General features: G+C 38.1%; 1 protein-coding gene across 4 annotated transcripts in view; it reads right to left on the reverse strand.

Annotated features, from left to right (window-relative positions):
• LOC117333626 (neuronal acetylcholine receptor subunit alpha-10-like) overlaps window positions 1-16,123 on the reverse strand; it is a 151,492-nt gene that overhangs the window by 65,967 nt on the left and 69,402 nt on the right. For all 4 annotated transcript variants that reach the window (XM_033893035.1, XM_033893026.1, XM_033893050.1 and 1 more), the window contains one exon: window positions 1,704-1,921. In XM_033893035.1, coding sequence (XP_033748926.1) covers window positions 1,704-1,921 — 218 coding nt within the window. The remainder of the gene's footprint in view (window positions 1-1,703; window positions 1,922-16,123) is intronic.

Genomic DNA, 16,123 nt, shown 5'->3' on the forward strand with positions numbered 1-16,123 from the left:
AAGTTATCTTAACATAAGACGTGATGAAGCGGGATATCTTGGGAATATCTCTACTGATGAAATGGGATATCTCAGAACTATCTTTATATGAGAGCTGGTGAAGTAAATATCTCGGGAGCATCTCTAAACAAGGTTTGGTGTAGCGCAGCATATCTCGGGAATATTTAGATATATTTACCATTGTATGGCACTGCCACTATATAACCCTACCAATTCAGTTTCGAGTTCACCAGCTTATGAACTGCCAACTGAAATTTGAATTTCAAAATTTCAAAAAAAAATCGCACGACAAATACACTGCAGCCCCACTATATAACTTTACCAAGTCCACTTGGAAGTTATGAGTCCATAACTTCCAAATCTTTATTATGACGTCATTGATATAGTGACGTCATAATTGTCACGTCGGCGATAACGAAAGATGGCTGTTGAAAAGGCTGTTCCGTCTTTGACGATAATAATTTGTTCATTCATCGTCGGAGCAAAATTCCTGGATATAGTCTTTAAAAATCGTTGTCAAATGTAAATATAAGCATTGAACTGCGCGCTTCATTAAATTTGCCTTTGTCCAGTTGGCATTCATCAGCCCATAACTTCCAACTGAAAGCAGTTCAATGCTTAAATAAACTTCATGGAGACAGATATCCCTGAAATATCTTAGACCATGTTTTATGTAGTAGAGTATCTCTGAATTATCGGAGGACTAGACTTAATTTAGCGGGAATAGCTTACACGGAGTGATACATGTAGTGGTAGCGTTGTTTCTCCAGAATAAACTTTGACAGATTGATTTTAGGACCGAGTCTGGTCAGTTTATATTTGTACAGTATAAAGGGATATCAAGAGAGATTTTCACACCTGATGATTGAATTCCGAGTATGCAATATATGCATATTTCGAAATAGAATTAAAATTCAAACACAGACCAAAGCTACAAATCAATGTTAAATCCAAGTTTAGAAATGTCCATTTCAACGCCCAATGTCATTCCAGGCGATACCATTAACACGGTGAAGTAGTCCAAAGCTGACCCAAAACAACAAAGAATACCTACATAATAACGAAACCATAATTCTATCAAAATCTATAAAAACGAGGACAACATGACAAAATATGAACATAACAACAGGTTGTCATGGAGACCGTTGAAACTGTAGAAAGTGATAAGACCATGTGCTTCTAGGAGTAACCGTCTTGTGACTCATCGACAACAAACGCCAAAGCAGCAAATGCCATGGGATGCGGAAGACTACTTGTAAAGAGGTGGTGTCATACTTTTAAAATCTTTTTGATCGAGCTCATCAATTGATTAATATGCGATTGGAAACTGATTGATAATATGAATGTTTGCCTAACACGTGTTTGTTCCGGCCTTTCTGCATTCCTTCATGAGTCACCGGGAATTCCCGATAGTTCCCGATATATGTTTGTGACCAGATGTACAACACGGTGAAATTATTAAATCTCTGTTCTACCATTAACTTAAAATTTATAATCAACTAATGAACCCCACAGACATTTGAAATGCAATCGTACGTTTTTTTAGAAAATTTTAGACATTTTGTAGTGAAAGATGTATCTTACCGATGTACGTACAAAACATATTCCTAGACAATGCATCCTGGAATATATTTATGTGTGATAGGGTTTTGATACCACAGTCAAAAGTATTTAAATATGGCGTAGACAAAGCGGGTACTTACGTAATGCGACCAGACGTTTAGTGTGAGCACTTGATCCCGTTCGTTAAGGTCCATGATTTGTATAAGTTGTAATCCAAATTTCACGTTTACAGAATCAGAATAGTTCAGCACCGGTCTGCTGTAGAGAGATCGCACTGAGTTGATACGGAGTAAGTATTTGATGAGGCGATCCTCCTCGGAAAAAACCTCTGGGAAGTGATGGCGGTGCTGGTGTGTACCTGTAAAGTAGATGATAAAAAGGTCAGGTACACTGCTAAAGTATAACAGAATCATGATCACCTCTGGGAACAATATTATAAATCTATAATCTAAAACAAGGCAAAGGTCACCAATGTAAAGAGTACTGACTTCCTGTAATGTAGAAGACGACGCGGGTCAAGGACGTTGCAAAAATTAAATAGGACCAAAGTCGTCGCGGAAATGAATAGTATAACATAGTTCACCAATATAGATATAACTGACTACCTTAATGTAGAGGACAATAGGGGTCAAGGCCACTGCTAAAGTATAACAGGTTCATTATCAACGCTTTGAACTGTATTCCTAATGTATAATTAGCATAAAATCTAGGTCATCCATGTGAAAAGTAGCAGGGCCAATGTCACTGCTTAAGTACCACGGCGACATGGTAACCGCTGCTGTAGTTAGTAATACTGATTATAGTATACTATGGGGTCAAGGTCACTAATGTGCAGAGTATTGGTTACCTTAATTGAAGAATATATCAGTGAGACGGTCAAAATAGGGAAGATTATCATTATTGGCTATTTGTAACAGAGAGAAAAGCACGATACCAAGATCACAGCTATAGACAGCGTCGGGAATGCCTGCAACACCGTAGTTGATAATGTAAAAGCGCTGTGCATGAAATGAAGGCTGTTGCTGTCGGTGCAATATGGTATTGATATTAATTGAGCAGAGGGAGGTGAGGGTAGAGGTCGTTGATCAAACCTGCGGCATTACTATGGAATGAATATCCCTGGTTAAGTTTGTCGCTTTGGGAGGATAGAAAGCAATGTGATTAACGACATGACAAGGACGTCCATTTTGAGCATTCTCCATATCAGGACAGTCATCACAAATATGCTAAACGGTCTGAAAGTCTTATCGGTGCGTTTTAACGAAATCACTAATGGTACTAGAGGAAGAATCTGTCTCTACACGTCGGTCTTAATGTCTCAGCAGAAAATTGTTTTGCACTTCGATATATTTAAAAAAAAAAAAAAAAGGAAAAAAAAAAGGAAAAAAAAAGAAAAGAAATGTATGCATAGAGGGTTGGGGGAATACGAAGTAACATTAATGATACATGTTTGAAATTCATTATATACATGTATATATAAATGCTACAAGATATACGTATTGCGCAATTGTAGTTAACTTCAAGGGAATCTGACATAGATTGTGGTACGTAATGATAGACATAGCCACACACGGGTTACCATATCTTAAATAAACACAATACCAGTAATAATGGCATTTTCATATGTTCCCGTCGATGTAGCGATGGGGATTTGTTTTTATTTCTGTACTGAGGTAACCTTCCATGAGGTGGTAGCCATAGCAACAGAGTCATACGAAAGAAGATTTGTCAATCACACTGCTATCTATAGCATATGACGCATCTCGGCGTCAAATACCATTCAGAAGCATATATACCGTTTCGACCCTTTGTTTTAAGCATGTGAATGCTTTCAGTCATAAACAAATAAGAATGGACAGAAAGCAAATTGATCAAATCGTTTTCAGGAATTTTGTCCATATGAAAATTACACTGCTTATGAATACTAAATGAATTCACTTCCTACCTAATATTTGTACATTTAATCACTATCTCAAAAGGTTTTAACAAGAAAAATGTCGACAGCAACACCAATCACTTTAGTATGCTAATATATATAAATAAAAAGACCGACACCGACGAATAAGCGTATAGAGCTTGCCCTATTTACCATTTACGCCGTGGGTGCATGCATAGAAAGCTTGTTCTATTTACCCTCGACGAGAGGGCATATCAAGCCTGCTCTATATACCCTCGACGAGAGGGCATATCAAGCTTGCTCCATATACCCTCGACGAGAGGGCTTATCAAGCTTGCTCTATATACCCTCGAAGAGAGGGCATATCAACCTTGTTCTATTTACCCTCGACGAGAGGGCATATCAAGCTTGTTCTATTTACCCTCGACGAGAGGGCATATCAAGTTGTTCTATTTACCCTCGACGAGAGGGCTTATCAAGCTTGCTCTATATACCCTCGCCGACTGCGCATACAAAGCTTATTCTATTTACCCTCACCGAGCGGGCATACAAAGCTTGTACAAAGCTCGGCAAGTGGGCATGCAAAGCTTGCTCTATATACCCTCGCCGAGTGGATAGACAAAGTTTTTTTTTATTTAGCCCCGTCAACAACCCTAAAGGATTCGATTGTTACATTAACAGACAAATATTACTAGGTAGCCCGTCTTGTTTACTTTCCAAATGATCTGTTATTTTTAACATTAACTATCAAATGAAAGTTTCATATCTAATTAAGTAAAATTATCACAATGTCTCGAGAACATCAATAAGCCTTCTAATATCTTGAAGATTAATGTAGAAATATCGCTATACTGCATAGAATTATTTACCGATGTATGGCTACATGAGGAGGAGGTACTGGCAGTACCCGTGTATTTTCTACTGATCCTTGTACATACATGCATGTACAACCAACAACCCGATGCGGCATGCTTTGTAAAAGAAATATTAAAGCCCGTTCAAAAATCAGTGAAAATTAAAGAGTTAATATTTTAATTAGCGATAAACTTTGTATTTCTATTAACCTATGGTCTTGGCAATCGTTATCACACATCGCAGTTCTGGTTTACCTAGATATAGTTTAAGTGTACCAAGTGACCAAGTGTATTGGTTACATTTAGAATCAACATGACAACTGTGTTTCGCTAGCGTGTCCAGGCCTAGTGGCCATACATATGTATGTAATTGCGGGAATACAATATTACAATAACGCCTTATGTCACTACAAAAAGGATAAAACGCTTGTTGACAAAAACATTTACTTTATAATGATCTCACACGGAATGACGGGTTCATGTATTTATCAATACAAACAATAACACTCCTAACGCCGTACAAAATCTACTTGTGTCATACCGGTGATCACAGATGCATGACATTTAATTAGGCTTTTGTTTTACAGATACTCTTACTTTGAAGACACATCAAACGTACAGCTGTAGAAGGCTGGCGAAGGCTATAATGAAATGCATGTTACTTTACCTCCGCTTAAAATCGATACATATAGCTGTGTGTAATGGCGTTTGCCTGGTTCACTGAAGGATTGCTCGCCCAGCTCACTCGAACACCGGCACGGCGGCATGTATTACGCCGACTCCATTCAAAGTAATGCAAAACAATATTAGAAATTATTAGATTAATAAGTTTGATTGTAAGCTGGCATTAGCTCTGTCAGTTTAATGGTTTGTCAAGTTGATAAAATCGACTTTCCTGACGGGAATCAACACATTCGTTTCTGAATTATTCAACAGGATTCGTACGCCATTTTAGAGCCCGAAGGATCCAAGGGATTCATCTGTACACCATTTTAATGCTCGCACAATCCAGAGGATAAACTTCGCACTAACTTTATAATTGTCTTTCTTACGTGCACTTCAACATCCCTTCCGATTTTATCTACACTTAAGTGTGTGTCTCAAGTACATCGGAAATGTTATGTTTTGTCAGACTATAGCTACGAATAAGAGGCAGACTGTCTTTGAGCTGACAAAGAAGTCAACTTTCCATCAATGACATTCCGTGCGCAATATTTCATAGCTAGAAGAGATGCAAAACTCTACATTATTTGAACTTGATTGTTAAGGGGGGAAACTCCCCGGAACGGAGAACTCTTCATCGCCGTATAACGACACCAAAACAGTCTGTAGTAGAAAGGAGACGTGCTTTCTAGAAGAGAACAGCTCAAACATAATTTTAATGCTGCATATATCCCTCTCAGGAATCCTCCTCCACCTAACATCTTTCTAGCAATGGACATACCAACTTTATATTGAAGGAACCAAAACTCCAATGAAACAAAACTCTGGTGAGACTGTGTGAGATTAGTATTACACATTTACATTAGTAGAGCTTCCCAGTGTGCTGATATTTTAATTTTTTTTTTATATTCAATACAAATATCCTTTTTTTCAAATTTTAATGAACGTTTTTCTAACTGGTTGCTTTCAGATGCATTTCGAACAAAACACGTCTTAGGAAAGGAAACCAAATAAAGATATATATATGTATCAAACATACATACAAAAGATCCATGGGCCTTAACGGTCATCTAAATCTTAAACATGCTACTATCTTCTATGTATTTACAAGGTAATTCTAAACAGCTATTTAAAGAGTTGTAAATTAACCTTCTTCTCGGGGAGAGATTTAAAACCCAGGGGCCATGAATTTTACACAATGTATCCATGAAGAGTATTTGATTCTACAATACCCGGGTCTTGAGAAGATTTTTGAAATTTCAATCAATTGATCCTTTTTTTTGCCCCAAACCCCCGGCTTCTGATTGGGGTGGATAATATATTATAACACTTTTGCTTGACATTTGCCCCGAAAAGGCTTCTGTAAAGTTTCATCAAAACTGGTTCAAAAGTTTTTTGATAAGAAGTCACAAATTTGAAAATGTTCACTATCGATGGACGACGCCTAACAAAGCCAAATTGGAATCGGTTACTGAACCTCGCTCAGATAACCTAATAAAAAATAAGCAAACAAACAAATAAATAAACGAATTTTCTGGGCGAGTACCTGATGACATATGATATATTTTATTTATATTTCAACATAGTTTATTTGTTTAATCAAACAAATGGGATTACGCACAAGTTATCGCTTAAAAACGCCTTCACTAATAAAAACATGTTCCTATTAAGGAATGGTAAATCACTATATCAATGTTACCGAGGATGTTTTCATCTAAAAATAATAAGCAATATATGCGTTTGGATTGCTTCATCTTTCATTATTAAGTGATGATCTCCGTGTGAAAACTATTAAGTGGAATTCTTCTGAGCGGCTATAACTTACACTGTGGTATTCTTCCTTAATCGATAACTGTAATCATTCCGATAGATATCTACATAACATTATTGTCATTGTCGAACATTGCTTGTCGAAGAAAAAAAACTTCTGAAGATCCACATGTCTCCTTTGTACAACGGACAACGTTTCGGTAAAATCAATATTGCGGTAAGCCTTAGATTCGAGTTTACTATCAAAACACAAGATGACAATGAGTTCGAAGACATGAAAAGCATTTCAACACTTAAGTATTTATGACGTAGTGCTCCATTGTGTTAGTGTATTTATCATAGTATCGCCCAAGATAATATATATGCTTTACATCCTTACCTCTATACCGGTTCTCACGACCAGTCTACCTTCCGCCGATAATCGATGTCACACCATATTTAAATGTCTTTGTATATATAGTGAAAGGTTTTCAACACCCATGTTTAAGGACTACACATAAAGGATTTAAGCGCTTAAAGTAAGGGATGAATCGAGGGAATGTTAGCAGTATAGCAAGTAAACAATCCAACAGTGGACTAAACCACAGCCTCTTTCTGGAGTCAATCATGGATCGAGATTAATTCTCACGGCAGACAATAGGAATTCTTATATTTAACTTTCGTCAGTAATAATATAGAATTAGTTATACAAACATGGTTGAAGTAACACACTACATACAATTAATTTATGTCAATTTGCTTGATCACTTAAGTAATATATCTTTTCAGAAAAATACAATGTGATAATTAATTTGTATAATTTTGTGAGCAGTGGTTGTGTTATGTGAGCACTGATTTCGCTGATCCATTCCCACCAAACATCGCATGTCCAGATGGCAGAACAGATAGGTAGACAGCACTTTGTACCATCATTTCGTTTAAGTGCGATGTACCGACGAAACCAAAATTGTACTATGTCGAGTGAAAATTCCCAGCTGTATTCGAAATGAAGATTAAGCAGGTTTTATCTAGGGAAAAGTTCTTTACAATCCTATATCAGTTTAAGGTGCACGTTAATCAAGCACATACACGAAACAAATCAATGTAAATGCTGAACCGTAATTACTAAACAGTTATTTGGCACCGCTAACTTCAGCTGCAATTTTTCGGTGGCCTTTAACTTGACGTCATGTCAAAGCGACGTTAACAGGAACTCGCGAAAGTGGTTATGACGTCATAGGTACCAATGGTTATAGTGGTGCAGCCCAGTGTTGTTTCGAATAATCTTGACTATATCATGGCAATTTTCAAGATTTACAGCCGACATCAACAATGAATAAATGAACAATATTACTGGTAAATTGAAATTATATTATAATGCATGAAAACAACATTTTAAAGCATAGCTACAATGTAGATGTCTTAAAACAAATCGACAACACTTTCCCCTATCTTTGTTAATGTTTTTACATATAATTCCTTTACTGTTCATGATCGGTCAATAATTAAGCATCGATCGTTAAAGAAAGTGTGATGATCGATCATGAAATGTATAGTGATTCCAAACACTAGTGCAGCCATAGGCATCAGTGACAGCGGTGACGTTATGTGGACAAATGTCATCCGTGGTGACGTCATAGGGACCAATGTTGTCAATGAAACAGCCATAGGGGTCAGTGGCAGTTGTGACGTTATAGGGATCAACGTCATCAGTGGTGACGTCATAAGGACCACTGTTAGTGGAATAGCCATAGTGACAATGACATAGGCTGTGACGTCACATGGACAAGTTGCAACGTAGGTTATGTCAACGGGATCAGTGACAATGATGGTAAATTCACAGGGACTAGTAACAATGTTGATGGCGTCAGGAGAGGAAATTCAATAACATGAAAATAAAGATATATTCGTCATTGTACGTAGAAGTTCATTATTACGTTACACATACTAATCACTATTAAATCCGGTATTTGTCGTTAGTAAAACAATCCATATCCCAAATGTAATACATAATTATTCCGTGTTTACTCAAAGTTGGGAGGCTCTGGTATTTAGGGGCAAACCATTGTTTTGGAACTCTATGCGTTGTTTTTGTCATACATGTTGTAAACAACTATGCCTATTGTATGAGTACACATGTTGAACAGAAACACTACTCGCCCAATTTCCTCTGAGCTTTGGTATGCCACAACACCTTACGGGGTTGGAGATGGCTTGTGTTACATGTTCTGTGCTACGTGGTACATATACCGACCGTAAGACATGCTGGACATGAAGTAGTTTACAACGTACCCTTCCGCGACCAGAAAATAGTCCAACTGAGCGCGTTCTGTACATGTGGATTGTTTCGGTATAGACTGTATGGCCAACGTTTGTGTTGCTGCCATCGGTTATACCCCATACCAAATTAAACAGAATTTACGTTAACACAGAATATCTCTTTAATAATCTACTCAAAATGTAAAGCTTTTGATAAATTAAGGGATCGATTGTTTGGCGGGATCTATATAGATTATGAATTATTATTACGTATCTAACAGCGATGCATATGGTGTAAGTTTGTGGGGGAGATCAGTGGAGCGTGCGCGAGTTCCATACGAGACAGACAGACAGACCAACAGACAGATACATACATCTTTCCCAAACGGTCGATATGTATTCAGGACGGGCTAGGTCTACTCATGTTTATCTAATCGTGGATAAAATTGAACGTTCCACGAACACAAATTGAACCTATGGTATGCACGTAGTGTTGGACACAGACATGTTGCTAGTCTAATCAAGCAGCTGAGGACCCTACAAGATGATTCCATCCGATTACACAGTACATTAATGGCCATCAATGTCCGTAATAGACCTTAACATCAACACAGGGGCATCACCTACTACAAACATTCTGTACGGGCATCATTTACTCTAAAACTGTAGGTGAAGGTATCATCCACTCCACGATACCAGTACGCTCATTGTAGATACTACAGAGCACCAATGACTATATCGCCTAAGGGTACTGTAGGACATCACCCAACAGCAGAATATGTTACAGGGCATCACCCAACAGCAGAATATGTTACAGGGCATCATATGTTACAGGGCATCACCCAACAGCAGAATATGTTACAGGGCACCACCCAACAGCAGAATATGTTACAGAGCATCACATGTTACAGGGAATCACCCAACAGCAAAATATGTTACATGGCATCACGTGTGGTTACCGAGGAGCATCACCTCGGAGTACCGCGATGCATCACTAATAGCAGAATATATTACAGGGCATCATCTAGGGGTACCAAGGGGCATCACCTAAGGATACTGAGGGGCATCACATTGTCTAACAGCATTATACAGAGTCATCAATACCATAGGTACATTGTATGCATAGCAGAAGACTTATTGCATTAGATGAATTTAGTGCATTTTATACGTGTATATATCAATAGACAGCCAATAGACACAGACTTTGTAGTTCAGTGGGCCATAACATTAAGTATACATATGTAGGTATATACGTGTCATCAGGTGCATCACTCAAATGTATAATGTATATACAATAACATGGGCATCTCCCGAAATTTCTGTGCGTACACGTACATGGAAACTTCTGGACCGTATTAACGCATGACATATGAAATATACCCGTGCCAATACCTTATAGTAGTGATAAAATAAAACCTTACATATTTCGGCGAAGAATGAAGTACATTCTTCTCCTCGCTGATATTCTTTTACAAACATGTATTTACAGCTGACTGGGAACAGTTCATGGCGCGACATTACCGTGCGTGATTGTGTTTTTGGACTACAACTTGTTTGATTTATTACAAACAATAGTCAATGTGTATCAGGGAGTGTCCATACATATGTGAATACGTCTGTTAATCTTCGCGAGAGGGGTAGCAGCTTCAACGGTCTAGCCTCTTAATGGGATCTTAATTTGTTTTGTCAAAGTCCGGAAATATTCCCCCCTCACAAAGGTGGCTATCGTCCAAAAAGTGTTTCATGTTATTCTCTCTCTAGGAATGGCGATATGATAGGCCTTCGCGAAGACAAACTACATGACGGACGGATAGACCGATTGACGATAAGACAGACGGTCGGACAATCGGACAGACGGTTGAACCGAATGACAGAGAGAACTGACGGTCGGACAGAATGACAGAATGGAAACGAAGACAATACACCATCAGTAGGTATGGGATAGTCCGTGTTGGGGACAAATCCTTTACAGTGATAAATTTGGATCAACGTGAGGGTGATATTTCAGGCCGTCTACTCATTGCGGATTGATACCATCCATCACCACCGATAACAAAAGCCCAAGATAGTTGCTTTCCCTAAGAATCATCCCTTCCCGGGTCAAAACGCCAATAGATGGTTTCATCTAGTACTCTCTTCCTCGTATGTTAGTCTTCCTCCTGATGCTTTTATTCTATTTATGGGGTTGTATTCGCAGTAGCCGGGATCTTAAGACGAATATAACTGTGCAAAACATAGAGTCATTCACCGACCGCTTTAAAGTGCGACACTGAAATATCGTAAAGTAGTAGTGCGCGTCATTCTGTCCCCATTTCAACAAACTCTAGGCTTCAATTTAGAGGGAGACTCCACGGCCAGGAACGGTAATAGAAGTGGCAGAGATAGGAAACATCAATTATAATATAATATGTATATTATATAACAGATATAGCACGTGCTGGTAACAACGTAATAAGTCACGGCATCAATGAAATCACGTAACGCCAACAATGCAAGCACGTCATGTCAACATTGTTTTGAATTGCAAATAAATAAAATAGTATGATGGAAGAAAAATAATCATCCCCTACGGATGTGACCAAGAAATATCAAATTCGAGGGTCGGGTTAGATAACCAAGAATATTTAACACTTTTGGTTGAAGGTTTTCTATCACGTCCTCAAAGGAGAGGAAGATTATATTATTCCCTTGCTATCTTGAACAATTCTTCTAACGGAACAAATGTCCAAGGACATGTCTTCCTGAAAAAACCCTTCTTCATAAGTGCAAAGATATTCATGGACATTTCATTATTGTTTGAACACCCCTTTCTCTGTTAGGACAGAACAAGTTTAGTTTTCCCATGATAAGCTTGCATAGCTAGGAAGGTGATCCGGAATCCTCTTTTTCGGATCAAGGCTATGTGTCGTAAATATAGCATCGATGTCTGTGGATTTAAATCATACACAGACAAGAGGACTTGAACTGAACAGCCAATGATAAGTGAGTGAGTGTTGTCCTCACATGGAACCGTTTTACATTTAAGGAAAATATCTTAGTTAAGGAGCTGTCCTTAATTTCTATTTAAGATGTGAAACATTAAATTAATGAAAGTAGGGTCAGATCAGGCAAAGGATGTTTTCCTTTCAACCCTATTTCCCTGATCAGACTCGCCAAAGTATTGGACTCCTAAAACTATGTCTTCCAAATAAGGCCACTCTTAAGATGCTTTACATTTTCTGTATCAATGCGCTGAACTCTCGTCCTTGAATATGTTATCAGGAACTCATATTTGTCCTACATACGATGGCTTTATTTAGTCATTTATCAATCACATTGATCTGTTCAAGATTAATATTCACAGACCATGAGTGATTTTGGACTAAAATAATTGCATGTTATGTGCTGTCTGAAAATGTAACATCTCTCGAAACTTTTATTTTGATAATGTAAAATGTGGAAACTCGCATTTTGATATTACCTAGTATGGCTTATATATCACACTCGATTTCTTACAGTCTTTCAGCGTTACCTAAAACAGTGAAAATCGGCAGTGGCTATATTTAAGAGCGAGAGTAGACTAGAAACCTATCAAATCTAGCAGGGATAGGAAGCAGGGCAGCACACATATTTTATACTTAATACGATTACCTGCTATTACTCCATTTAGTGGGCTTTAGGGATAGAAATAACATCATACAGCTGAAACTTAGCCAAGGCATCGGCTCTCAGGCAGCAGATTAAGGGAGACAGCGATACTGTCATGTTCGGCTTAACGCGCGCGTGGTACTGGATAAATATCGGACAGTCGAGAGATGTCCTAACTTTACGCGTATTTTGTCCATTAATGCTGTTACATGCAGAGATCGATGTACCCAGAGACTTACTTTATGTAGATTCGTGTTTGTCCAATCAGGGGTAAAATTGAGAAAGTGCTACAGAAATCAAAACCATTCGTATGCTTACATATACGTAAACGTATGAATAGTAAAACGCTAACAACTTAATCAGGCGTAGTGTTAGTGACGAGTCGTGTAGCATTAGACGCGCACTGGAGTGAAAGCGTGATTGGAGCCTAGTTTACTGTAGCGATACCTTGTGTCGACACCATTGAACTCTCCTTGTGTCGACACCATAGAACTCTCCTTGTGTCGAAATAACAATATCTTGTGTCGACACCATGGTATACTCTTTTTGTGTCGAAATGACACTACTTTGCGTCGACATTACTGTAACTTCCCAATGTCGACATTGAGTAAGCTTCATACCTGAAATTGTATTTAGTGTAGGAATGTATGTGCCCTAAGTGGACAAAAGGGAGGAACCTTTTAGCGATGTTATACTTTACATTATGCAATGCATAGTATTTGGACATTAATACATTTTCATGAACATTGTACATGTATGTGCATAGTATATAAAGAGGAACTCTTTTTTTATTTCAATTGAGGTCTAGGAAGTGTTGCGAACCTTTTGTTGAGTCATTAACAATTGATGAAGTAACGTCATTTGTCTTTATATGGCATTAAAATTAAATTGATTTCTGACTGGCACAGCCAGGGAAAACGCTCAAGGGTATACACAATGATGTTTACAAACGAACAGAGTGAGTATGCGATACATAATTAAATTTCATATTTCTAAAGGTGCTACTGGGCACTGTAATTTGGGGGTAGACAGCAGAAACTCGCGTTACTCTGTTACTTTTTATCCACCCTTGTCGTATTGTAAGAGGAGCCGTGAATTCTGGTAGCAAATGGAAAAGTTAATAAAATCAGTTTTTAAGTCCTGCATTATTTTGTGGGGCACGTGAAAAACATGCGAAACAAATAGATGAATTGACGTAACAGCTTTACGCGAGTTTATATCTAAACAACACTAAACCAATGTACCATTGTCATGATTCTGACCGATTTATTGCCCGAATTCGTAATTTATGGCGATGTCCGAAAATAAATACATCATCTTAGAGAGGTCACTGATCGCCACCAAACAAGGTTGTACGATTTACCGTCATGTGATGTACTAAATACACTATTTCCTTTACCCGGAGGAATCGTTCTGGTGTCGAGTTGTGTGGGTAAGCTGAGCGGTTCGGTCACTATACCTCCCAAGACAACCCTTTACGAACACAGCTCCCTTGGGAACGGGCTTAGGTTATAATAGATGGAAAACATCTGCGCAGAGTACGGATTTCATTCTCAGACAGACAATTTATTCTATTGGTTTTAATTTACGTATTATCGTAGACAGATCATATATAATTTGTATTAACTCATCTAAAGAGCACATGTAAAATCGTGATGTAAGTTGCATGGAAAGGGGTGCGTTCGGGTGCGCGCGACGTTAGGCAAAACAGTTATGGCGGCAGGTACATAAAGCACGTGAGGATATTCCGTAGATGCAAAGTAGTTGTAGAGAGAGATATACGTATTATTTGGAGATAGTTCTATGATAGAACTAACAGAATGTTATCAAGACATATGATAATACTACTGTGCAGTTGGCGGCTCCCTGATTCGGTTTATTACAAGGCACTGTTTTTGATCTTGCGTTATAGACCCAAGGGTACGGTTATATTACAGTTCAACGAGGCGAGTTCACATCCCAAAACAGCACTTGGGGGAATATCCCAAACGCCTGATTCAACTAGACGCACATAGCACCGTTTATAATGTATGAGTCTATTGCGCAATGAGGGTATGCGATGTGGGGACAGGATAATATGGAAACAGGAGAAGTATTGGGAACTGATCGGTCATTCTAGATCTGATGACGTCAGAATGGTCGACTCGTTCAACAGCATGATAAGAAAATAAAGGGATATCATGGAAACGTTTATGGTATATTGAAACCTGATTTGCTTCACTGATTTTGACAGTATATATTGTCGCCTGAGTCCAGATCGATATAAATTCTTTATTTAAGCATGGGGAAAAGCACCAGCTCGGTAAACAGATAAAGTAACAGCATATCTTATATGGATATACTATCCAGAAGTAAAGATTCAACTTCTGTTCTCTTTTTTTTATTTTATAGGAATGTTTTATCGCATAAAGGACTATATGATATAGACATATTATAAACCGCTAATGAGAAGCCATGCATAATTTTCCGGACACTGAGCATCGACCCTGCGCTTACGTCACGGCTCACAGGACACGTAACTATGTAGGTATCTCTTGTGAAGTGTAGCATACTTTTCCACTATATGGAAACCTTAAAGCTCCCACTGTGTTTGTAGAAAACCAGCTAAATACAGACTATTGAATAGGGGAACCAAATAATATATCAACGCCGATCCATCTCGTAAATCGGTCACTTTCCTCGCCACCGCGGCTTCAGGAAGTGTTGTATGTCCAACGGACGAAGCCGGTGTTCGCGCTGTTGGACATAATTAACGGTATACAACATCATAGAGTTGGCGTTAATAACGTTCTTTGTGATAAGATGGACATAGTTACACCTGCTTTGTCAGTGCAGGCAAGACGCAGAAATAATCTTAGACAAGACATGGAAACAGTGCTCAGCACAGGATTGTACAAAAGTAACAAGATAGTAACACCTTATAATACAAAGTCAGATACAGTAGAGCCAACAATGAATTTAATCGCATCATACAAATGTTTGTCCTGGGACTCGTCAGAGATGCCAAGTTGTATTAGGCGGCAGAATAAACTCAAAAAAGGTTTCCAGAAATGTCAAAATCTGGATTGAGAGGTGCAAAAGATCCATAATTCAATAATTCTAATAATTTCCAATATAGGCCGTCGAACTAATGCCAAGAAAATATGTATTTATTCAACCGTTTCTCTATAAAAATGAAATGCAGGCAGGTTATTCCAAATCATGGGGATACAATGCTCCGGAAATGTTTGCCAGCTACAATCTACCAAGGATTAAACAAAAGCCAAAAGATGTAAGTACTTTTCAAAATAAATAAAGCTCAATACCACAATAATGTTACAGACAATAGTGTTATAGACAATAGTGTTATAGACAATAGTCTTATAGGCAATAGTGTTATAGACAATAGTGTTATAGACAATAGTGTTATAGACAATAGTGATATAGACAATAGTGATATAGACAACAGTGTTATAGACAATAGTGATATAGACAACAGTGTTATGGACAATAGTACTATAGACAATAGTGA

The sequence above is a fragment of the Pecten maximus genome, chromosome 1, assembly GCF_902652985.1.
Source record: "Pecten maximus chromosome 1, xPecMax1.1, whole genome shotgun sequence".
In the NCBI taxonomy this organism is placed as follows: domain Eukaryota; kingdom Metazoa; phylum Mollusca; class Bivalvia; order Pectinida; family Pectinidae; genus Pecten; species Pecten maximus.